Source organism: Dermacentor andersoni, chromosome 9, assembly GCF_023375885.2.
Source record: "Dermacentor andersoni chromosome 9, qqDerAnde1_hic_scaffold, whole genome shotgun sequence".
Taxonomy (NCBI): domain Eukaryota; kingdom Metazoa; phylum Arthropoda; class Arachnida; order Ixodida; family Ixodidae; genus Dermacentor; species Dermacentor andersoni.
Genome location: NC_092822.1, coordinates 69306172 through 69332080, shown reverse-complemented (window position 1 = coordinate 69332080; position 25909 = coordinate 69306172). Strand labels below are relative to the sequence as shown.

At 51.2% G+C, this 25909-nt stretch overlaps 1 protein-coding gene across 1 annotated transcript in view; it reads left to right on the top strand.

The window, feature by feature from the left end:
* The first annotated feature begins 6222 nt into the window (after positions 1-6222).
* LOC129384082 (calcium-activated chloride channel regulator 2-like) overlaps positions 6223-25909 on the top strand; it is a 46869-nt gene continuing 27182 nt past the window's right edge. Inside the window, exons 1-2 of the mRNA XM_055069193.1 lie at positions 6223-6552; positions 18866-19163. Coding sequence (XP_054925168.1) covers positions 6397-6552; positions 18866-19163 — 454 coding nt within the window. The 5' untranslated portion in view covers positions 6223-6396. The remainder of the gene's footprint in view (positions 6553-18865; positions 19164-25909) is intronic.

The window sequence follows — 25909 nt, the reverse complement described above, 5'->3', positions numbered from 1 at the left end:
CTACACTTTTCCATCCTTCGGTGTTTAAAGCTAGGTTGTCAAACTGAACTTGAAAAAAGGGGGTACCAGCGAAACACAAAGGACGCGCACGCAAGGAAAAGGCGTTAGACAGAGACGGACGCTGGACTTTCAACTGTACTTTTTTGGAACTTGTATTGCGGCACATAACCTCCTACGCATGCGCTTCTTCAACTCCTCCCAAAACATGTGCATTGATTATACCTCGAAAAGTACATTGCCGCACGAAAACAGCCGACGCATGGGCAAATTATACTCCTTCCAAGACCCGTGCACAAACCTCTTACCTACGTGTTAGGTAAGCACGTTCATTGATCGTTGAACACAGACTTATCACTGACACAATCTGCTTGCTCTTTTCCACTGTGTAAGGCATCTAAGATTTCCCGCTCGTGTCAAGTCTTAGCCCTCCCTAAAATGGTCACACGACTAAACAATGCCGCACTTCTTTTTGCACTTATTGCAGCCGAACTGCCAAATTTCTGGCCTGGTCCCTGTTTTAGGATTTGTTATATTCTTGCAAGCGCTTATTAACCCACCTACTTGTATGGCCTATATAGACTTTACCACAAGCCAACGGAATGCAGTAAACACCAGTCTTGCACTCGATGTAGGGTGTCACGAGTTCAATTTTACAGTGCCCTCTCTTTGTCCCCTCGTTTCCAATCCTCGCGTGCAGGCTAGCCAGTTTGCAAGGTGCGGAAAATACAACGCTTACACCTTGCCTTTAAGCCGCCTTCTTAATACTGTGGGAGAGTTTATGAACGTATGGCATTACTTGTAGTTGCTTCCCTCGCTCTGATGTCGGTGACGTCTGGGATGCAAGACCCTTCACTTTCCGCAATCCGGTTTCAGCAACAGCCCTAATGAGCGAGAAAGGGAAACCAGCTGCGAGCAACCTCTCCACGTGCTGTTTCAGGCTAGATGCCATGTGGTGGCAGCAGCTCTTCTGCACTGCGTCCAGAAGGCGTCCAACCGCTACACCCCTCTTGACCAGTTTAGACCGATTAGAATCATACGGCATTAGTGCTTTTTCAGTCCGGTGTGAAAGCATCCAGTAGACATGGCCATCGTCGTGAAAGGTTAGTCGCAAGTCGAGGAACCTAATGCTTTTGTTATCCGGCAGTTCCTAGGTGAAATTTAAATCGCGAGAGGATTCCTTAAAGCTAGATAAAATACCCTGTGCTACACTATCTGCTATGCCTCCTGGTGAATTGAATTCCTTAAAAAGATTTTAAAAATCTTCAACATATCTAAGCACATAGACCACATGATCGTTGTTCAAAGATGTGAAAATGAGGCTGTCAATTTTTGCCAGGAAAACAATGCATAGCACTTGGGCGACGCTAGACCCAATACAAGCCCCCTTTTTTTGTAAAAATACGTGACCTTTAAGCTCGACCAGGGTAGAGTCTAAATAACAGGACAGAAGCTCAAAAAACGCTTCAGTATTCATGCCTAATAGGTTTTGAAAACGAACCTCCCCACTAAGTTCAGTCACTTCACGCACCGCTACAAACAATTGGTCGTGGGGAATTGAGCAATAAAGGTCCTCTATGTCCAAGGAAAAGGCCGTGCTGGCTTCACGTAGGCCGTCCTTTAACCCACACTGAGCGCTGCAGTGACTTGCTTGCCGAATATTTATTCGCTTCCAACAGAAGCCTGGCTCTGGATGGCATGGGCCCTGCTTCAGGAAATTACGGTAAATGTGTATCACCCTAACTAGGCTATTGGCTCATGAAAATAGTAGTTCTACGAAATATGCAAACACCATGAAGGCGAGATATTGTCCTGCCTGTACTTTTGAGAACCTCAAAACTATTTCTGTGGTGCGGCAAATTTGACCTGTCTTTGTGGCCTCCACAGTTAGTGCTTTTTAGCATAGATGGACACGACTTTATTTTATCACAGGTCATCATCATCAACATCATCAGCCTGGTTACGCCCACTGCAGGGCAAAGGCCTCTCCCATACTTCTTCAACTACCCCGGTCATGTACTAATTGTGGCCATGTTGTCCCTGCAAACTTCTTAATCTCATCCGCCCACCTACCTTTCTGCCGCCCCCTGCTACGCTTCCCTTCCCTTGCAATCCACTCCGTAACCCTTAATGACCACCGCGGTAATCTTCCCTCCTCATTACATGTCCTGCCCATGCCCATTTCTTTTTCTTCATTTCAACTAAGATATCATTAACTCGCGTTTGTTCCCTCACCCAATCTGCTCTTTTCTTATCCCTTAACGTTACACCTATCATTCTTCTTTCCATAGCTCGTTGCGTCGTCCTCAATTTAAGTAGAACCCTTTTCGTAAGTCTCCAGGTTTCTGACCCGTACGTGAGTACTGGTAAGACACAGCTGTTATATACTTTTCTCTCGAGGGATAATGACAACCTGCTGTTCATGATCTGAAAATGCCTGCCAAACGCACCCCAGCACATTCTTATTCTTCTGATTATTTCAGTCTCATAATCTGGATCCTCATTCACTACCTGTCCTAAGTAGATGTATTCCTTTACCACTGCCAGTGCCCCGCTACCTATCGTAAACTGCTGTTCTCTTCCGAGACTGTTAAACATTACTTTAGTTTTCTGCAGATTAATTTTTAGAACCACCCTTCGGCTTTGCCTCTCCAGGTCAGTGAGCATGCATTGCACTTGGTCCCCTGAGTTACTAAGCAAGGCAATATCATCAGCGAATCTCAAGTTACTAAGGTATTCTCCATTAACTCTTATCCCCAGTTCTTCCCAATCCAGGTCTCTGAATACCTCGTGTAAACACGCTGTGAATAGCATTGGAGAGATCGTATCTCCCTGCCTTACGCCTTTCTTTATTGGGATTTTGTTGCTTTCTTTATGGAGGACTACGGTGGCTGTGGAGCCGCTATAGATATCTTTGAGTATTTTTACATACGGCTCGTCTACACCCTGATTCCGCAATGCCTCCATGACTGCTGAGGTTTCGACTGAATCAAACGCTTTCTCGTAATCAATGAAAGCTATATATAAAGGTTGGTTATATTCCGCACATTTTTGTATCACCTGTTTGATAGTGTGATTATGGTCTATTGTTGAGTAGCCTTTACAGAATCCTGCCTGGTCCTTTGGTTGACGGAAGTCTAAGGTGTTCCTGATTCTATTTGCAATTGCCTTAGTAAATACTTAGTAGGCAACGGACAGTAAGCTGATCGGTCTATAATTTTTCAAGTCTTTGGCGTCCCCTTTCTTATGGATTAGGATTTTGTTAGCGTTTTTCCAAGATTCCTGCACGCTCGAAGTCATGAGGCATTGCGTATACAGGGTGGCCAGTTCTTCTAGAACAACCTGCCCACCATCCTTCAACAAATCTGCTGTTACCTGATCCTCCCCAGCTACCTTCCCCCTTTGCATAGCTCCCAAGGCTTTCTTTACTTCTTCCGGCGTTACTTGTGGGATTTCAAATTCCTCTGGACTATTCTCTCTTCCATTATCGTCGTGGGTGCCACTTGTACTCTATAAATCTCTATAAAACTCGTCAGCCACTTGAACGATCTCATCCATATTAGTAATGATATTGCCGGCTTTGTCTCTTAACGCATACGTCTGATTCTTGCCTATTCGTAGTTTCTTCTTCACTGCTTTTAGGCTTCCTCCGTTCCTTAGTGCATCTTCAATTCTATCCATATTATACTTCCTTATGTCAGCTGTTTTACGCTTGTTGATTAACTTCGAACGTTCTGCCAGTTCTATTCTAGCTGTAGGGCTAGAGGCTTTCATACATTGGCGTTTCTTGATCAGATCTTTCGTCTCCTGCGATAGCTGACTGATTTCCTGTCTAACGGAGTTGCCACCAACTTCTATTGCGGACTCCTTAATGATGCCCATGAGATTGTCGTTCATTGCTTCAACACTAAGGTCCTCTTCCTGTGTTAAAGCCGAACACCTGTTCTGTAGCTTGATCCGGAATTCCTCTATTTTCCCTCTTACCGCTAACTCATTGATCGGCTTCTTATGTACCAGTTTCTTCCGCTCCCTCCTCAAGTCTAGGCAAATTCGAGTTCTTACCATCCTTGCCGAGCACGTCCACATCTTGTATGATGCCAGGGTTAGCGCAGAGTATAAAGTCTATTTCATGTTTAGTCTCGTCATTCGGGCTCCTGCACGTGCACTTTCGGCTATCCCGCTTGCGGAAGAAGGTATTCATTATCCGCATCTTATTCTGTTCTGCAAAGTCGACTAATAACTCTCCCCTGCTATTCGTGGTGCCTATGCCATATTCCCCCACTTCCTTGTCTCCAGCCTGCTTCTTGCCTACCCTGGCATTGAAGTCGCCCATCAGTACAGTGTATTTTGTTTTGACCTTACCCATCGCCGATTCCATGTCTTCATAGAAGCTTTCGACTTCCTCGTTATCATGACTGAATGTAGGGGCGTACGCCTGTAAGACCTTCAATTTGTACCTCTTAATAAGGTTCACAACAAGGCCTGCCACCCTCTCGTTAATGCTATAGAATTCCTATACGTTACGAACTATATTCTTATTAATGAGAAATCCGACTCCTATTTCTCGCCTTTCCGCTAGGCCCCGGTCGCACAGGACGTGCCCGCTTTTTAGCACTGTATATGCTTCATTTGTCCTCCTAACTGCACTGAGCTCTATTATATCCCATTTACTGCCCTCTAATTCCTCGAATAGCACTGTTAGACTCGCCTCACTAGATAACGTTCTAGCGTTAAACGTTGCAGGTTCAGATTCCAATGGCGGCCTGTCCGAATCCAGGGATTCTTAGCACCCTCTGCTGCGTTGCAGGTCTGACCGCTGCCGTGGTCAGTTGCTTCGCAGCTGCTGGTGACTGGGGGTCGGGGTTTGATTGTTGTGTTCATATGGGAGGTTGTGGCCAAGTACTGCACCAGGGTGGCCAATCCTGCTCTGGTGAGGGAGTACGTTACCGGTTTTTGGTCACCGGGATCAGGCCGCACTCCAGGCCTGTTTGTGCAATTTTATCAACACGTGGTTTGTTTTTAATCCGGTGGAAAATCCGGTGGAATCCGGTGGTGGATTCGAACCATGGTCCTCTTGCATGCGAGGCGGATGCTCTACCTCTACACCATCGCTGCATCTCAGGTACTTATCACAGGTACTGTGTGCGAAAGGCCTAGTCGATCTGGTCTTGATTCTGCGAGCTACCGTTTTGGGAGCGGTTTCTGTTTAACAATCTAGCTACATTATAGCCGATGCATGACTTGCCCTCAGAATGAAATCGCGATATTTTGCTACAACAGCGCGCCTTTCTGGCCTGTCGAGGCGCAGCCAGTTGTCTGCAAGACTGAGCGCTTATATGCACGTCGGATTTTAAATGCGTGCGCATTCGATCTTCACCCGAAGTTGCACTTTGACAGATTGCGATGGGCTTGGATGTTCCATCCTTATTAGATTATTTTTTGTCCTCGGCACTATGCATTCGCCACGGAGATGATTTTTGCTCAGTGCGGAATATCTTGTTTTTGCATGAGATAACGATTAGTCTGATAATCCTTTCCTTGCTTTTGTTGCATATACTTTTGATTTCACTGGAATAATTCTCTGGTCATTTTTTTTCCTTCGGAGCTCTCCTATGCTGCCTTATTTTACCTCATGAGATATTTTGCTCAAATAATAGTCTAGCTCATTGGTTCCGCCGGGTTCTTATATCGCACGCATATTTTTGCCTTCCCTTATTTTAAAAAAGAATTCTTTGTTTTGCGTCTCTTCCTGCCAACGAATTCATCTCGTACATGACGATATATAGCTTTAACACGGGCTTTAAGAAATCTGGTATTTGTAGCTTTGAAATCTTGGCAGGAATTTTCTAACTGCACAAGCTATGCGTCAGTTCTTCTCCTCCTCCTCCCCTATTATAGTGTCACGTAGGTGACGGTGAGCTGCCCGGCACGCAGGCATACAGAAAGGGACACTGCGTCGGCGGTAAACTTGAGGAGATTTTATTGGGGCGAACTGCTGCCCTAAAGCAAGCGAACAACTCGGTGACGGCGAAAGCAGCAAGCGCGGCTACGGTGTTCGTCGGAACGAGCCAGCGCAAGCGGTGGCCCCGCATTTATACATTTGGCGACCATGATCGAAACGCGTCAAGCGACGCCGCTCGCGTCGAAATAAACGCACGTGGCAATATGTTGCAAAACTTTCCTGTGAGAAAACTTAGCTATCTTAAGTGAGCTGCATGAGTTGAGTGACAGTTTATCTCATGTTCGGACTGAACCGCTGTCTCGGTGGGCGGGGAGCGTAAAAGAAGGCCCTGCGGACAATTTACAAATAATCATTCTGAACTAGTGGTCATGTTTGCGTGCTATAACAATATGATTATCTAATCTCCCAATCGCTTTCGCTCCACAGAAACCCAGAGCATGGCAAAGCACAATGCTGAAGTGTTTGTGCTCGTGGGCCTGTTTGCGAACGTGGCCGCACTGTCGATCGACAAGTCCGACGGCGGCTACAAAGACGTGCTGGTCTCCATCCACGATGACGTCCAGCCAGACGAGACTATCGTGGATAACCTCAAGGTATGGAGCACGAACTGAAACTGTTACAACAATCGAAATGTTCCGCCTTTGCCACTTTTTAGAACCTCCCCCTTACCCCCCACCCCCGCCTCACTCCCTCCCGCTATCACGAATTTATAGATGAGAAACGGAGCAGCAAGCTTTAACCTCTGCACGACATTAACACTGATGCGAGCAAGCAAATCGGTGACCACGCAGGTCTTGCGTATTGTTTTGCTTCACCGCATAAATTGGAGAAACAGTGAGTATGTCGCGTCTAAATTTGGATGTTGATGTTTGTTATCCACCTAAGCCCCTGATGTTGCCACACAACACGCGACGCATATGGTGACGGCAAGAAATTTCGCAGCTGCTTTTGAAATGCTAACGGCTATGGCGACTATGTTAACGGCTATGGTGCTTCATGACGACTAGTTTTCGTTGAGGTTGATGTCCGCCAGAACGCACCGAAAACCGCCGAAAATAATTCATTTTTTATATGAGCGTTGTAACAACATTTGTAGCATATCACGGCCTATCAAAACTGTAGCGAGTGTCACGACTTCCTATCTGATCATTTACTACGGCCACCTTTACGCGTTTAAATAAAAGCTGTTGTGTTGCGATAACCGAGCTGCGGCACCCATTTGCTACCGCTGTGGGAACATTGCCCTAAGGGATAATATCGCGGGAATGTAAGCTTTTGCAAAAACCTTGAGATAGGGATGGGCAAAACTCCGGTGAGAGATCTAACTCTGGAATATGTTGCGGTATGTGCACGACCACCATGACACGCCACTGGCTGAGCCTCGTAACTGTGCGGTTTTGTTTTATCGTCTCTTTCATGTCGCTGCTTTATTTGTAGTGTCGTGGCTCTGTTATTGTGTCGGCAGCTGTAGCATCCTTCAGTGGGAAGCTTGATCTCCACAGTTTAGGGCAACGACAAAGATATCGAAAAAAAAGAAGTGTGATGCGTGCATTGACTCTGCTAGGCGCAATACGCACGCAAGCACCACACAAGTGTCGCACGAATTTCGGAAGAGTGAACGGCCCTGCCAATGACGATGGCTCGCTGTTTTGACACAAGGTCGCTACTGATCTTAGGCCTGGTAAGAGGTATCCACTTTCAGCTAAACAGTGGCGTTTCTTATCCTTTCCCAAAATAGGCGGTAGTGTCAGCCTTTCTAATAGATATATTATTTTTAGTCTTCTACGTGCAGTTATATGCCTCCATAAAACAGTATAATAACTTGTTCATGACTGTCTCAACATCTGAAGAGGGTAGAGTCTGCTTACTTCAGTACACTCAGAGGGAGAGGCAATGAAAACGCCACGCAATGCCCTGGGCACGCAGCACCGATGCGCAATCATCGCGAGCGTGGCTTCACCGCAGCTCTCGTTCGTCATGCGTGGTAACGTTCACCGTAGGTTTCGCGTTTATTCGTGAGCCCATTGCAGTGGATCCCTGTCTACTGCTTGTGCTTGTGACCGTAGCCTTGCATGTTTGATTGGCTCTACAATTCACTCAACCCCCCCCCCCCCCCGCCCCCAAAGCCTTCTCCTAATGGCGCCATGTAATGCAAAATCGGTCGTATACCACGTATGCGGTACGTACCCCAGGTGGTCCAACTCATTCCGAAGACCTCCACCACTGCGTCCCTAATGAACCAGTATGCAATTTTTATAGGGTATAGCATACAAATCGTTTTGCACCGTAGCTATGAGGGTAGTTCTACAATGGTTCTCTGAAGGTAGTGAAGGCCAGGGTGCGACAGCGTGGCCGAAAGACAATGTAACCGAAACGTAGCCTGTTTCACTGCGTCGAAAGTCAATTGCATGCTAACAAATTATTATTACAAATATGTGAGCTTGCCTCTATCACACCAGAATGCACAACTTGTATGGGTCATTTAATTTACGTGTGATCCCAAATTTTTGTTTCTCTGGTTGTCGTTAGCTGCCTCCAAGTTACAGGTCAGTTGAGTTTAAGTGGTTGCGATGGTTAAAGCACACAGTGTTTTTTTTTTTTTTGCAACGAAGCGGGCTTGGAAGCTGTCGCTAAGAACAGCTACAGCCAACACCGCTCTCAAATGCAGATCAACGAAAGCTGTCCTCAATGAAGGCTGTTAGGTAGCAAAGAAAATGCTAGTATTTTTAAGGGTGTGAGGACATGAGTATAATGCTTCGATGTATCAATTGTCAGATTGGCATAAATATGTGAAGTTTTCAATGGTGCCAGAAGTTTTGGCTCACCCGCGTAGGTCACGTCCGCGTTAGTCGGGCCTGCATTATAGCTGGAACGCCGTCCAAGGAACTCGCGCGCAAGCTAATCCTTGTTACCACAGCCAGCGCTTCGACATTGAGCAAGACTGCCAATTTTTTTTTTAATTTCTCCAATCGCGTTGTGCCGGTGGTGGTGGTGGTGATAAACTTTATTAAAAGGGGGAAGGGTAAAGAGGGACGTGGCTGAGGGTTAGGGCTCAAGTAAGGCCCTGGGCCTGCTTGGCCTTTTCCGCCCAGTCCACCAGTTCAAGTTGTCGGTCGACGTCCCCGGAACTGAGCCAGGCTGTCCAGTCAGTCTCGCTGCTGACGGGGGGATGAGAGAACGGTAGCGAGGTGCATTCCCACATTATGTGTGTTAGTGTTCCTGTTTCTGAACAGAGCCTACATTTGTCGCTTTCCCTGCCCCCTGTGATTTTGTTAATGTATTTTGGGTGTGGGTATGTATTTGTCTGAAGTCGCCGAAACGCGACCGCTTGTGTTTTGTCGAGTTGCTTGGCCGGTGGTGGAAGCGCGCGACGCCTCAAGCGATACCGATGAGCTATTTCATAATAAGTCTCGCAGGGTTCCTCGTGTCTCTCCTGCTCATTCACGCCGTCCGCATCCGCGGACGAGGCTCGGCGCGCGAGATCTCGAGCCAAACTGTGAGCCGACGCGTTGCCGGGCACAGCCGCGTGAGCGGGGGTCTACACGAGGGTTTTCAAGCCGCTTAGGGGGCGTCGTTTGAGGACATGGTACGCCTGTTTGCAAATTCTACCACGGACGAAATTGCCGATGGCCTGCTTGCTGTCGCTGATGACGGTATTCGCTTCCGCATGCATGGCCATGGCAATCGCGGTTTCCTCCGCTTCCACCACTCGGCCAGCCGTGATTGTTGTATATTCTATCAGTCCTCCGTTGTGATCCGCTACCACCGCGGTCATGAGGTCGCCCCGAGGGTGTCTGGCTGCGTCTGTGTAGAGCACTCCATCTTGCGAGCCGTAGCGTCGCCAAATGGCTTCACTGCGGGCCTGCCGACGGCCCTGATGGAACTCGGGGTCCATGTTGCGGGGTAGAGGTGGGGCATAAATATGCCCCCTGACCTTTCGCGGAATCGTAATGTACTCTGTCCCCTCGGGGATAGCCTCGAGACTGAGCTTCCGGAGGACTGTGCGGCCAGCCGGGGTTAGCGAGAGACGACGGACTTGGGCTGTGTGGTGAGCGTCTAAGAGCTCCTCGATCGTGTTATGCATGCCTAAGGCCTCTAGCCTTGCGGTGGCCGCGTGGTCCGGAAGGCCCAAGGCTGCCTTTGTGCTTCGTCGGATCATGGTGTTTAATTTGGCTAAGTCCGTGGCTGCGAGTTTGACATATGGTGTCGAGTACATGATTCTGCTGGTTATGTATGCCTGCACAAGCCGAAGCAGATCGCCCTCGCCCATGCCGTGGTGCCGATTAGCCACCCGCGAACGAGCTGTAGTGTGTAGTTGGTCGCCCTCTGGAGTTTCTTTAACATGAGCCCGCAGCGCAGCGTGTTCTGAAAGTCTAGCCCCAATATTTTGATACTGGGGCGCTCCGGGATGGTAAGTTCTCCGACCTTAAGTTCAAGGAAGCACCTTCTCCGTGGTAATCCCCTGGGACATCTACTTCTGCCGGGCTTGATCAGTAGGTATTCGGATTTTTCCGGTGAGCACGTCAGGCCCCTCGACTCCGCATAAGCTTGTACGACGTCGATGCCGCGTTGCATGATCTCTTGAAGAGTTTGTGTATCATCCGCCGCTGCCCATAACGTCACGTCGTCAGCGTAGAGGCTGTGGTGAAGCCCAGGGATAGAGCACAGCAATTCCGGGAGCCCGCGCATCGCCGCGTTAAAGAGAAAAGGGGAGATGACTGATCCCTGCGGCGTGCCTCGGCTCCCCAGCTCTATAAATTCAGTTTCATGTTCGCCTACTTTGATCCGGCACTTCCGGTCGGTGAGAAAGTTTCGGACGTATTGGTATGCTCGGTTTCCGACACCCAGTTGGGTCAGGCCCTCGAGCACCGCTGCGTGGGCGACATTGTCGAAGGCCTTCTTCAGGTCGAGGCCCAGGAGGCACCGGAATCGGCGAGCGTCCGCCGGACTTTCGGGTTGCATCACCTGCCTTTTTAACTGAAGGAGCACATCTTGGGAGGACAGGTGTGGCCTGAAACCAAACATAGAGTGGGGGAACTCGTCCCCATCTTCTACGTGTTCATTGAGACGGTCTAGGACCACGTGCTCCATCAGTTTGCCGACGCATGATGTGAGTGAAATCGGCCTGAGGTTGTCCGCATTGAGTGGTTTGCCTGGTTTTGGTATAAAGACGATCGTTGACGTCTTCCACTCTTCCGGGATGGCGCCCGTCTTCCAGCATTCGTTAATGAACTCGGTGAGCTGCTCCATTGCGGCCTCGTCCAGGTTGCGTAGGATCTTGTTGGTAACGCGGTCCGAACCCGGCGCCGAATTCGTCCGCAGCTTGTAGGCGGCTGCCGACACCTCAGCGAACGTAATGTCTTCGTCTATGTGCGCGTTCGGTCGGCCCTGGTAGGCCGCAGGTAATGGTGTCTTGAGTTGCGGGCCGATGTACTTGTCTCGCATCTCGGCCAGGAACGCCCCCGGGTCCTGAGCATGCCTGTGGATTAACTTGGCCATGTTTCTTCTGCCTTCGGCCCTGGTGGTGTCCGGGTCCAGGAGGTGGCGTAGGAGGAGCCACGTCCGGGCTGCGCTGAGGCGTCCCCTCATGCGATCACATATTTGGTACCATTGCTGCCGGGTGACCTCGGTCGCGTGATCGGAGATCTCTGCGTCGAGTCTAGTGATTCTTTCTTTTAGGGCTTGGTTATCTTTCTCCTGCTGTTGCCAACGCCGGAGCATGCTTGATCTTGCCTGCCACATGTGGAGCAGCCTGCTGTCGACGTTGGAGGTTTCCGGGGCGTCTTCCGGGTCAAGATGTTCCGTATGCTCTTCCACGTCGGCCAGGAGTTGGCTCGTCCAGGATGAGATATTGGCGATGGATCCCTCACTGGCTCGCATTCTTCTGGACTCGCGGAATTTGTCCCAGTTTGTAACCGAGAAGCGATGCTTCCGCCGACGCTTGCCGCGTGCATAGATTTCCGTGTGAAGGATGCAGTGATCGCTTCCCAGAGTTTCGCCGGTGTTCGTCCAGGCGTAGTCTTGCGAGTGGACGACGAACGTCAGGTCCGGGTTAGTGTCTACCTGACCTCGGCTGCCGATTCTGGTGCGGGTGGTAGTATCGTTGACTAGCGTGAGGCCCGACTCTTGCGTGGCTTCTGCTAGATGTCTACCCTTGCGGGTGTCGCCCAGGTATCCCCACAGAGTATGACCGGCGTTGAAGTCCCCAACGATGAGCAGGGGGCAGTCGCGGCTGACTTTGAGGGCCGAGCGAAAAAGCGCATCGAGCTTCGGGTCTGCATGCGGGGCGACGTATACGTTGAGGATGAATAAGCTGGGATCTGACGTGCGCGTCGGGATGATCTCCACGAAAACGTGGGGGATGCCCGAGGGGGGAGAAGTTTCGATGTCGTGGATCGCCGTCACCTGTTCTCGGCGAACCAGCGTAGTGACTTTCTTGGAGTTGTTACGGCAATGGAAAGCCCGGTAAAAGGAGAGGCCGGCTTCCACGTTGACTTCTTGCAGCGCTATGATATCAGGTTTGTAGGATTCTTGCTGTGCCGTGTTATTAAGATGCTGGTGAAGGTTGGCCTTCTTCTTTTTGAATCCGCGGCAGTTCCACTGCCAAACGTGATAGGTGCTATTGGTTGTTACAGCCATGTTGATTGTTGGGGAGTGTGTGGACGGCCAGGTCCAGGCGGGAAGGGCGGAGGACCGCCGCTGCGCTGACGGGTGCCACCTGAGGAACGACCGCGGGGTGAGGGAGAGTCTGCTCCGGCTGGACGGGCGCTAATTTTGGGATGTATTGCGCGATTTGTGCGACCTGTGCGGCTAGCGTGTTGTGGTTCTGTTCGAGTGCCGTCATGCGGTTCTCTAACTGCTGGAAGCGTTCAAAAATCGCAGGAAGGATGGCGTCCATGGCCGCCTTGACCGCGCGTTCAACGTGTTGCTCTACGCGTTTCATTAGGTCTGCGTCCTCAATTGGGGCTGTAGTGGGAGTCCTGTGAATGAGGCTGGCTTTTCGTTTGTTTGGTGGACCCTGGGAGTCCATATCGGACTCTTCACTTTCGGTAGTTGTTGGTATGCTAATAGGCACCGAAGTCGGTGAGGGAACAGATAGGGCGCTGGTTGCCGTGCTAGGGTGTCGGTCCCTGTCCATTGGTTGTGGGAAGCAACCCCTCTCGTAGGCGCGGATCTTTATATCCTGTTGTGCGATCTTTGTCTGCATGTTTTGGATGGTTTGCTGTAGAGTCTTAACTGTGTCAAGTGTAACTATTTCGGGATGCACCTCGCTCCCCCTCCCTGCCACTATGCTGGCCCAGTTTCTTTGGGACGTCACCTGTGATTGGGCTCCTTGTTGGTTTCGTTGCTGATGCTGCTGTTGGCCCCGGCCTCCACGGTTGGCTTGGCCCCCCGGCTGCTGCCTCGGGGCGCTCCGCGATCTCGACCGGCCGCAGCGGCTCCGGCTCCGACCTCGGCTCCGGCTCCGACCCCGTCTGGTAGACCGACGTCTTCCGGCCGTGGCGCCGCCGTCACCGGTCGACTCCCCGTCCGCGAAGGAGACTGGCGACGAGCGCCTCTCCCTAGACCGGCTGCGGTGGTCGTCGCCCCGTGGCTGCGGTGATTGAAGCTGCTCTTCCCGCTCTCGAGCCTGCCGATCGCGGCGCTGGCGTCGGCGCTGGCGGATGATGAAAGGGGTCTCAAACTTCTTCCGGCACTCCCGGCTTCCCGTGACGTGGCTCTTGCCGCACAATAGGCAATGTGGCGTGCACTCGTGCCGGTCGGTCGTGTCGGGTGCTCCGCATTCTCTACACTTTTTGGTCGTGCCTCGATTCGGACAGACGTCTTCTCGATGCCCGGTCTGGTAGCAAATCAAGCAGGCTTGTACTCTGCGCCGGAATAAATTGCATCGGTGCCATGCCCCGCCGTACATGACGTAATGAGGAACTTCCTGTATCCTGAAGACCAGCAGGACGGTTTCGGACTCGCCTAGACGGCGGAACCCCACTATGTCGGGATTCATGCCGCTCTCGGACAGATTCTCCTGAATTTGCTGTTGGGTGTGGTGCGGAGGAATTTGGCAAATAATGCCTTTCCCTTGATCTTCAGTTGGGAAGTAAGCATTAATCGGATAGGTTTGACTTCCCACCTTTAGCGTCGATAGCGTCGCGTAACTGTCGGCTCGGTCCCCATCCTCGGTACCCACGACAACGAACGGCGTCCAAACGTACCATGTCCTTGCCGCAAGCTTGCTTTGACAGTCCCGTGGAAACACACAATGCCTCCATGACGGCTGATGGGCGTTGTCCGGACACATTAAAACCACCGCTGATTCGCAACACCACTTTGAAGTAGTGCGGAGGGATAGGGGGCTCCCTCGGGTGCTTGGGACGTCGAGCCGGGTTCGGCCTAACAACGACTCCGGCCGTGCTCGCCTTCTCGCGGGGCGAACTTATCGCTGACTTGCATTGGGAACGTTTGTCGCGCTGCAGCGTGCGCCATCCTTTATCTGCGAGGTCTTCGGGGGTGATTGGCGTCCCCTCCACGACGACTTCCATGTTGGCGTGGTGTCGTGGGCCGGTCCGGCCCCGACCACTTCAGACAGGAGCTATGCCTAACGGCGGTTTTCAGTTGAGAAAGCGGTCAAAATTCGACGTACCGAGGTGGGAGCGGTGTCCGTCGATGCCGCTTGACTTGTTGAACGTGAGGATGCAATCGGTTCCTTCCTAGGACCAAGGGAACCTGACGAAACAACACAATATAGCGGACCCCGTTTCGCATACGTGCGCATAGAAGCGCCTTCGTCTTCTTCTCCGCCGGCTCGCGTTGGAGGTCAACTAAGTCTTTCTGGCGGCGGCAGTGAAAGCTGACACCGTGATGCTGAAATGCAGCCTATGTGGTAGCCGCCATTAAAATATTTATCTTAAAGCGTAATTTTTACTCTCTCTTGTATGCTTAAATGGAGCACAGAACTTCATTGAGCCGCTTTCCTTCGTTGCGATGACAGGAAAGACCTAAGACACCAGCTTCTTTGCAAGGCTAACCTTTCATACTGCTTTTTATTTTCTCCGAACGTAGAGCTCGCGCCTCTTCTTTTGCCGGGACCGCGCCCTCCGTGGCCAGACTTCGCCACAGGGGGCCCCCGCCTAGAGAGACGGAGCCTGTTTTGCAGTGCACGCGCTTTTAACGTCAAGGGGCTGCAGACAGTGGTGGCGAGGGAGTAGGACGTGCATAAAATGGGGCACTGCCAAAACTGTGAATGGCGGTGCTGTCGATGATTCAGGTCTGAGTCTGTCAACGGAAATGACTGTTGGCTTGTCACAGACGTTAACTGTGAAGTGTTTTGGGTAGTAGTCTAAAAAAAATTAAGCAAGTCGTACACGTTTGTAAAACGTCAAGGCCTGATTTCACACGTGGCACACTCTCTGTCACGATCAAGCGCGAGCAGTGGCACGAGCGCGAGGGGCACTATGATCAGCGGCGTCGGAGCCAGGGGTAGAAGAGGACAGCAACAAACGTGCGAGCAGTGCATTGAGCGCGTCTGTGTGACCACGTGACGTGTGAAATGAGGCACGCACTAGGCACAACTTTAGTGAGCCAGAACCGTGGAGCAGCCGTGGCTTCAGGGAAGTGCGCGCGTCTCGCACCCAGGAGGCCTGGGCTACACTCCCACCCGCACCAACATGTAATAAACGTTCTTCTCAAAAGCACTAATTTACTTTGTTTACAAGAACTGTCATGAGAAATTTGACGTCAATTTGAGCATTTGTTTACGCATCGCTGGTTGACGTGATTGTATACTTTTTGCGGCACAGGCCATTTTCCGTCACGGCGCCGTTTGGCTAAGGTCACTACCAAGGGCACCGCCAACATAGACACCTAAGACTTTCGCCAGCATATGAAGGCTCCAGCGACCGCCGAGTGACGTGGGTCCGCAGCAAAACATGGGATCTCGTATTTATGTCCTTGAAGGTGAAGGGTGCTTCTGCGGTCTTGTGGCGAGGCTGGGCGGGGTCGAAGCGCGGTGAGCGTGTTGAAAGTCGTTGGAGGAATGAGGGCGCGTCCCAGGTTGTGGAGAGGGAGATAGGCTGGACGAATTCGGTTGGAAGAGGCATGGTGGGCTGAGGAACTCTGCAAGTCTTCCTTAAGACCAGCACGGAGACCCAAAAGTACTACTGGAATGACATCAACCCAGTCTGCCGAGTCGCCATGGGCCATGGGTGCTAACTTATGTAGTCTGTGTAGACGATGGACAGTCTGTTGGCTTGCGGATGATACGCAGTCCTTTTCACATTATGTACGCTGAGGCGGTTAGTAAGTTATCGGAAGAGTGCACTCACGAATTGTCGGCCTCTATCAGTTGTAATCTCGGATGGGACGTCTAATCATGATATCCATAGGCTTATAAGAGCATCTGCGACAGTTTCTGCCGAATTTGTAACCTAGTAATCCGTAATTTCTTGCTTTTCGCCTTGCATTTTACCGCATCCACGCTGGAATCCAGCGAGGAGTTTGTACGACTGTGGAAGTGAAAGTTCATAGCGTTGTCCAGCAACGCCGCCTGCGTAGGTGCTCTGAAGCGGCCGTGTGAACAGGGCGTCGGTGATGGATCAGCATAATTTAGAACAAATAGACGCCTAATACTTTGAAGAGCGTGAGTAGTTGCATTTAAAATTTCGCTGTCTGGCTATTCACCCGATTACTAGGACTACATATATTTAAACAGGCAGAGATGGAGCCACACAGTGAGAAGCTTTCTCAACAGGCAGGACATGCTCCGTCGTGTTTCTACGCATGCTGTCGGTCAGGAAGAAGCAGACATGCTGCGTCTCGGCAACGCACATTTAATCTCCAGGTTCCCCTACCATCTCCCGTACATAAGACTTACGAAACAGCAAATCTCCAAATTAGGTGCTCTTCTCTGAGAATGCACAAAACTGTTCCTCGCCCTAACGTTCAGCACCAGGTGTCGCCTACTCACGCACATAGGATGTAATAAATCCGTTTATAAACTCATGTTCGTTCATAAGCGTAGACAAGAGGTACACCTCTCCTTCACCGAGTAAGGCAGACATATTATGGCCCAACTCCATTACTAGCTCCGAGCCCAATCCACACCTCTTACCCTGCCGTTACCACTCCACACTCGAATCTATCTGGATGTTAGCGCCGCGCCCCCCCCCCCCCCCCCCCAAAAAAAAAAAAAAACGAAAACCATGCATCCGGTCAAGCACAAAGGAAGGCATGAACAGGGACTCGCAGACTATCATTGCCTTATCATCACATACCCGAACCGGACATGCCCGTTTGCGCACGGCAGCACAACAGAAGCAGGATCGGCGGTTGAAGTTATGGAACAGCACTTACAACTATTGCATACACCCACCCGTTTCTATCGGAGACTGCTGTACAGCAGAGTTTCATGCTATCGCATACGCCATTGCAAATCTACCTACATGACGTCCACAGCATCCTTCTATTATTTTCACTGACCGCATGGACATGTGTCAAAAACTTTTGTGTGATGATCTTCCCACCTCTGTTTCCAAAAGACGCACCTGCATTACCACATAGACCTAGTGTGGACTCCAGGCCATACTGGGATGTTCGGCAATGAGGGGGTAAGCCAGGTTGCCCGAGAAGTTGTCTTCCAGGCTCCCAGAATCACAGTGCCTAACCCCACTATGCGACTCACGGATGCCCCGACTACAAAGCCCTGCAGATTGTCTAGGAGCGTTTCCCCGCCTCTAGCACTTGAACTCACCCACCGCTAATAAACACTCATATGGCAAACACAAACGAATACGGTGCCCATACTTGTGCGATTTCACTTCCTGCGTAACATTACCGCCGACGACCCACACATATGCATTCACTGTGTAGGCCATCCGAGCATCTCCCAAATCCCATGGACGTGCCCAGCCGAACGCCCGGTGACTTACCATCCCACCTCATTCACGGTGGCTGACTTCAGCTGCATTCGTTGAAGAAGGGCTTTGACACGCGCCTAGGCCAGGAGTGATCTCAAAATTTAACGTTGCACTGCCGAACCATGCTGGGCCAACCCCAAGGTGGAGCGGCAGGAGGGCACTGAAGAGCCCCCTCTCAATCATACTATGGGAAAAATAAAGTAGTTCTCTCTCTCTCTCTCTCTCTCTCTCTCTCTCTCTCTCTCTCTATATATATATATATATATATATATATATATATATATATATATATATATATATATAAAATCGTTTCAATGACGCGATCCGTGCAATATGCTACATCATCCTGTGTGTACGAGCACAGCCGTCTCATACGCCTATTAGAATTCGCCCAGAGCAAGTGAAATCACACATTCCTTGTTTTTGTAACTGTGATTAAGACAGCACACATAGGAAGTGGTTGAGCTGCATTGGCTCACCTGTTTGCAAAAACCTACCCGCATACTATGCATACTCAGGTTACAGCAGAAAGCTCAAGTGTGTCTTGTGTAAGTGTAGATTCCATTTCAGGCATGTTCACGTCCGATGTGAATTAAAGCACCATGCCCTGGTACTTTAGTAGAGGCGATTATGAGCCCCACCTGCAATACCAAGTACATCCGCGCTGACTAAGCCTATAATATATTTGGGTAATGAGGCCACAGTGCAGGTGATATTAACGTGGTATAAGTTATAGTTTGGGTGAAAATAATGAGCTATAAGGCTGTATAGAAACACGTCAATGTAATGTAAGCTAGGCAGCACTGTTATAATGCATATTTTAACTAGAGTTAGTGGTGAGACCCTAATTAGACGTTTTCTTGAATATCTACGAACGCACTGCCTATTTCCTATGCGCGCAATATGCACTGCAGGCGAACAACTCGCACGCTGGGCGTGTTTTCCAGTCCATTAAAGGGACCTGCCCGTCATGCATACGATACATCTTAACACGCAGGTTCTGCTCCGGGCTTCGTCGGCTTTCCTCCACCGTGCCACATATGGCCGAGTGTATTTCAGGCACGCGATCATCGACTTCCCGGTGACGTGGCCTAAAAGAAGCGTCGCCCGGGGCGTGTCGTCAGCGTTTTTCACTTGGAGCGACGTTCGTGTCGAGAATCCCACACTAATTGATGACGTGCCTGTCTTCGCGGAGACATCGAGGCGCTGCGGTCAGCGGGGAAAATTCATCCAGCTGTCGTCCAGCTTTCTCGCAGGCCTCAACTCGTCAACTACCGAGACTTACGAGAGCGCAGGTACTCGAGTTTATTCTTTATTTTTATTAATCATATGATGAGAAGCCATTACACAAAGACACCAAGAAAGACATAAGGGAAATTACTTGTACTTAATTAATTAAAGAAATCACAAGTTAATGGCAATGAAAGTGGATGAAGAAACAGCGGCAAGTTGTTTCTTCCTCCACTTTCATTGCCATTACGTGCCACCCGCCGTCGCTGTGCATACTACCACTTCTCTTCGCGACGATGTTCTTCGTAAGTGCGTCGTTCTTCCTCAGTTCTCGCCGCACGTGGTTCACCCAATGCACGGGTGGAAGGTAACTGAGTTAAGATTATGTGGTTTGCCTATAGAGCCCGTGACGCCAAACCGCAGTCCATACTAAACACTGTCTATTCCGGTTTTACTTTATTTATTGCAATATTTTTTTATTACAATACGTTTTGAAACTTCTCGCGATTAAACGCAGCTGGGGCATACCAGACAACACGCTTTTGCTTTATGTTTCAGCTATTTGGTTCTGGGGTGGTCGCCATCTTTTTTGCCTACGCACACAAACCGCCTTAACTTGGCGTATAACAGCTCCGCTGTAATTCTTTATAGCAATCACCGAGGCGAAGCTACAACGCAAGCGAAAGCGAAAGCTTGCGTGGACAAGGAGCGCGCGGATAAAACAGGCTTCCGAAAGCGAGGGTGACGTGAAGTCACAGCGATGCCCTCTCCCCTCACGAAACGACTGGCTCACCAACGCGATAAGCAGGCGTTCCCTTTCGCTTCATGCTCTGCTCTGTTGAGGTGTGCACATGACGTGGCGTTGCAGCCAGTGGGAATTCAGGCGCGGCTTAGCTGCTACAGACGCCGACTTTCTTGCTCAATGGACAGTTTGATGCTTCCGCATTAAAAAAAAAGGAACTTGCCAACTCGCGTTGAAAGTACCATTGTTGAACTGAAAGAACGCTGGGGTTTTATTATAAATGAAAATACAAATCTGTGCACAGACAGTGTTTTGTTATAGGTATATGCCTGGTCCCGTCAGTGGCAACCGTATACCAGAAAGTCACTTATTTCTTCATAGTCAATGTGGGCATCGGTTCGTGTGTATACTGGCTGCGCGTATATGGGTGCTGCATGTGTGCCGAGTTACTGCTACACAAGTAATTGCCTAAGGGACATTCTTTGGTTCAAGATCAATCTGTGTGAGGGAAATGCCTGTGCCTGAAAAGAGCTTCTATAATTGTTTCTTTAAGAAACCTGTTATAGCAGTATCGCTAAAATTACTTTACGTTACTAGATAAGTGCATACAACTTTCCACTACTGTTGCACAAATTGCCTTTACTGTGAGCGGTAGTCCTGAGGCAATCAGTTGTTTGCTTTTTTATTAAAGGTTGAGCTTGCCCATTTCTGGCTCTGTTATAGACGTGTTGCCAATATATTCCAGAATATTCGTGAATTCCTCATGTAGTCGTTTATTTCCGATGTACCATATAAGGCTGCCCCTTTGTGCGGTGCTTAATCTAAGCACTGTGTATTCACTGTACTCAGCTTGAACTGTAGCACCGTTCACGGGCCATGTTAGTGTCATTAAACTTTATTAATATGACAACGCTCACTTCAGTATTAAGTACTAGGCATTGACCTGAAACATAGTCTTCGCTTTTCTATTTATTGTAGGCCTGCCTGTGTACGTTCTAAGGTACGACTGACTGTATGTGCTCGAATGTCAGCTGCAGAGCTCACTTCCCGTTTTCGAAGGGGCTAATAATTTCGCACCATCACCGTTAAACTGGCCACAAATATTTACGATTTTCGCGTTTTATACTTTTTCGGCCACATGTGCCGAGACGGTTTCATTGATGCGAAAGCGTCAAATGACCCATTGAGTGAAAAAACCGGCGTCTGTAGCCTGTAGCAGCACAACGGCACCCAAAACCGCATTGCCATTGGCTGCGACTTTGCGACAGGAGCGCGCCTCGACGGTGCAGAGCGGGGGAAAGGGTACATCTGTTGCTACTAAAGCGCCTCAAACTTCGTAAAGTAGCGGCACGCTTTGAAGAATGCCACCTCCTGTTCGCGCGCCTTGGCCGAGGCCGACGGCGCGTCGCTATTGGCCTAATAGCATCATGTGGGCCCTGGCGCCGGGCATCAGCGCCAATTTTGCTCGAGAAGCGTGTACGGAGTGGCGAAGAGCGCATGTTGGCGCCGTTGCTACGCTCGAGCAGTGTAGGCGGCGCCTCGGTCGAGGAGGGAGCGTGAAAGAGAGGAGAAACGAGGAGGGGTGAAGGTGAAGGAGGAGAGTGTCGCTACTTAACGAAGTTTAAGGGGCTTTAGTTGCTACACTGGCAAGCCACGTGCTGCGTCAGGCGAGGCGGGCTTCGCCGAGACTCCCCGTCGGCCTTGCTCTCACTCCCGGAAGCATGCGTTATCCGCACGTTCCTTGTCCGCGCAATCTCTCGCCTGCATTCTGACTGCGCCCGCTACTGACTGACTGAAAAACTTTATTGTTTGAAGTATTTCCAGGGAGCGTGTGGAGCAGTCCTTAAGAGGCCGTTCCCTATAAAGACTAGGTGGGCACCTCATTACAGGAGCCCATTGGCTGTAGCCGCGGCTCGGGCACGGCCGACCAGGGTCTTCTGGCTCGTCAGGTCGGAGCAGCCGAGCAGGGCCGCCTCCCAGTCCTCCCGGATAGGGTTTGGTATAGGGGGAAGGTGAGGGGTTGATTGGCATGCCCACACCATGTGGAAAATGTCCGAAGATGTTTCCTCACAGTGCAGGCACTTCCCTGTGCACGCGGGTCCAAATGTTTTTGGATTGCCGGGCACAACAGTGCTTTAGTATCGAGGCGAAGGAGTAAACGCTCCTCCGCCTTCGTGAGGCCCTTACAGGGCTTAGGAAAGATTGCATGGCCGTATTGGTAGTGTTGGGTGATTTCCTTGGAGGTAAATGCCGGATAGGGGTCAGAGTCCGCAGCGACGGGAGATGAGGGCGATGCCCGGAGAGTGAGCGCGCGGGCAGCGGCGTCGGCCGATTCGTTTCCCTCGGGAACCTCGTGAGCGGGAGTCCATATTATCGTGCGGGACGCGGGGACCCCGAGATAATTGCTGCCTTGAAGTAAGCGGTACGCCAAATAGGGAATAAGCCCCTTTCGATGTTTCTGCAGGTCCCTCGTGAGTCGCTAATAATGACCTGCGAGTCCTGATCTGCTGCGGCGAGCGCAATGGCCACCTCTTCCGCATGTGTTATGTCTTGTGCTTTGAACGTAAGGCCATTCACCGCGGTGCTTTGGTGGACGACTGCGGCCGGAGGCGTCCACGTAGAATACTCCGTGCTTGTTCCCATAGTGACGTGCCAATGCTTCCGCCCGCGCGAGGCGCCGGCCACTATGGTCGTCTCGTGTCATGTTGGCCGGAAGAGGGCGCAGGTGCAGGGCGTATCTCCAGATTTCCGGGATGCCCACGCCCTCTTCCGTCAGTGTAGGATAGTGGATGTGTAGTCGTTCAAGAAGGTGGCGACCCGACGGCGTCTTTGAGAGTCTTGTGTAGTGGTTCGTCAAGTGTGGTTCTCTGAGTTCCGCGAAGGTGTTGACCATTCCCAGGCCGAGGAGGCGCTGGTTGGATGTGTTGATCGGGAGGTCGAGAGCACGCTTGTAAATTTTACGGAGAATCACCTCGAGGGCGTTCTCGTCAAACCTGCGGAGGCGGAGGTAAGGAGTCGAGTACAACACTCGACTGGCTACGAATGCATGCGCCAGCCGCAAAGCGTCTTTGCACCGTAACTCCCCGCGTTTATTGGAAACCCGGTGAACCATGCGGCCCACCTGGTCCCCCACCTTGCGCAGTTTGGCCAGTGTTGTGTCGACTCGGCAGTGTTTATGAATAAAGAGACCCAGTACTCTGACCTCATCGTATTCTGTGATGGGTTCATTTGGTAGGGACAGTTCGATTTTGGTAGTGCACTTCGGCGAGGGGCGAATGTGCACAAATTGCGATTTAGCCGGGGAGCATTGAAGGCCGCAGCGGCGGGCATAGGCATTCACGATCTCCGCCGCTTGCTGCAGGTTGGCTTCAATGTCTCCTATCCGATCCGTGTTTAGCCCAGATGGTGATGTCGTCGGCATACAGCGCGTGCTGTATGCCTTCTACATTCTCCAGCTGAGCTGGGACTTTCAGCATTGCAAAATTGAATAGTAGGAGTGAGTGGACCGCGCCCTGCGGGGTACCTTTGGTGCCTAATTGCTAGGGGCCGTGTTCTTCATCTTGTATCCGGATGTACGATTGCCGGTCGGAGAGAAATTGTTTAACGTCTGAAACGTGTTGTGTCAACAGTTGGTTTGGGAGAGGTGTGTCAGAATTACGTCGTGTGTGACATTGTCGAAAGGCCCCTTCAAATCGAGTGCGAGTACTGCCTTGTCATTGAGGGGGTATACGACGGGATTTAGAATTTCGCGGTCTAGTTGAAGCAGAACATCTTGCGCGGACCGGTGCGGCCGGAACCGGAACATGGAGTCTGCGAAAACGTTTTGGTTTTCCAAAAACTCGGACAGCCTATCTCGCACCATAGTCTCCATCAGCTTTCCCGCACAAGACGTGAGGGAGATGGGGCGGATGTTGTCCGTGGTTATGGATTTGCCGGCTTTCGGAATGAAAGTGACCAGGGCGGTCTTCCATTCGATTGGGAGGGTTGCCTCACCGAGCCAGATTGAGTTTATGTATCCGACGAGCGCCTCGTAGGCCGGGTCGGGAAGGTTGGCAAGTAGTTTCACTGCATTTTGTCTCTTCCCGGCGCCGTTCCTCGCTTCATTTTAGTGAGGGCCGCCTTCAGGTCGTGGAGCTGGAATGGTTGGTCCAGCTCCACGTTCTCGGAACCTGCATACGAGTACGCTGGCCCTCGGGGGTCCTGTTTTATACAAAGTTATTGATCGCGTAGTTTGCATGCTAATCTTGAGATGTCTCCGTCGAAGCTATGGGTAGCCCGTTGGAGATGTTTTTGTGTCGCGGCTCTGGTTTGAGTCGGATCGATCGAGGCGAGAAAGAGACGCCAGGTGCTCCGGCTAGACATTTGTTTAGCGGCCGTGTTGCATCGGTCCACCGAATTCGAGTCGGCGAGCTGGGCCGCGTACTCTACTGCTCGTTGGGTGAGCTCGGCGATGCGAATTTTGAGCCTCCGATTGTGTTTTTGGCGGCGCCACCTACGGACGAGGCTGTGCCGCGCCTCCCATAGGTGCAGGAGGTGGTTGTCGACCTCCGGCGTGGCCTCCGATAGTTGAACTTGAATTTCCGTCGAACGAAGGTGGGCAACCAATTCTTGTGACCACGCGTGGTAACCTTGTTCGGTGTTGAAACGGGCATCTATGCGGGCCTCTAGAGGGGCCTCAAGTGCAGCTTCCGCGCTCAGTGCTGCATTCGGTGCCACGGGCTCACTCTCCATAGCCTCAGTTGCAGGGGTAGAGGGGGGAGTGGTACGCTGTTTAGACTGCGATTCCAGGAGCGTAATTTTTTTGAGCAGCATCTCAATTTGGCCCTCGAGAGCTGCTATCTTGGCTTTCTCGGCACTGTGTGCCGCAGGGGGGGAGGAGGTACGGGAAGAGGAGGCAGCCCTGCCCGTACCGCTCACCTGCGTTCCGTATTCCACAGCGTTGGCCCAGGCCCTGGCCTCGCCTCGTAGTGGCGACGTCAACAGCTTTCCAGTGCCGCCGTGTGGTGGCGGCTGCGTTGGCGATCGCTTGCCGGCTCTTCCGGTAGGTGGCGCCGGCTTCTCGGTGTTGCTGTCGTCCCGGGTCGGTGACTCACCGGGGAGGCCAAGATGGCGACTCTTGCTCTTGGCTGCCATTTTCCTCTTTATCCTGCCCTTCGGGGCGGCCATCTTGTGTCTGCGAAATTTTGCCGCACACTCACGTGAGTTTGTGGCGTGTCCACCGCCACAAACAGAGCACCGTGGAACACACTCGTGAGGGGCCCGCGCGCCTTCCACAAGCGGGGCTTGTTGCCCGCAGAGTCCGCACGTGTTCTGCTGCGTGTTGGAACAGGCATCCGCGCGGTGGCCGATAGCCCCACACAGGCCGCAGGCCGGGATTGTCCGGTAGTAGGTTTGCACTAAGATGAGCATGTTCTCATAGTGCAAAAAACGCGGTTTCTCCCTCCCGGCGAAGGTTACCCGAGCTTTGTTAGAGGAGCCGAATTGTCTCACCTCGACAATGGTGCCTGCTCTCCATTGCACCTGCTCTCGAAGCGATTCAGTGGTGTCAGAGTTGCTGACGACGATGATGCCGTGGCAGACATCGTCTCCGTCTTGCCTAAGGTATCCGTGGAGCGGAATCGCCCCACGGTCGGTGTTGATTGAGAAGTCCCCAAGGAGCCGATCTTCGGACTCCTAGGCGACTTCAACGCTCCCCGCACCGATTGGGGATACCGACGAGATACCCCCAAAGGGCCTCGTAGAAATTACAGATAGATATGATCTAGAACTAGTAACTCTCTCACTAACACCCACTAGAATAGGAAATAGCGTGTGCGGGGACACCAAGCCCGACCTAACCTTCACGCTAAACATAGCGGATGGACAATACAGGAATTTAGAAGAAAATCTGGGAAGTGATCACTATGTTATTACGATGAGCAAAACGAGAACAAGGTGAAAGCACGGGCCAATGTTATGACAAGTGGACTTGTCTTCAAGGCGACGTGTGCTTTCCTCGCCACAGTATATATAGGTGGGTTCTTCTAAAGGAGGGAGGGTGTAAGGCGGGTGGGTGCGGCAACGAGGTAA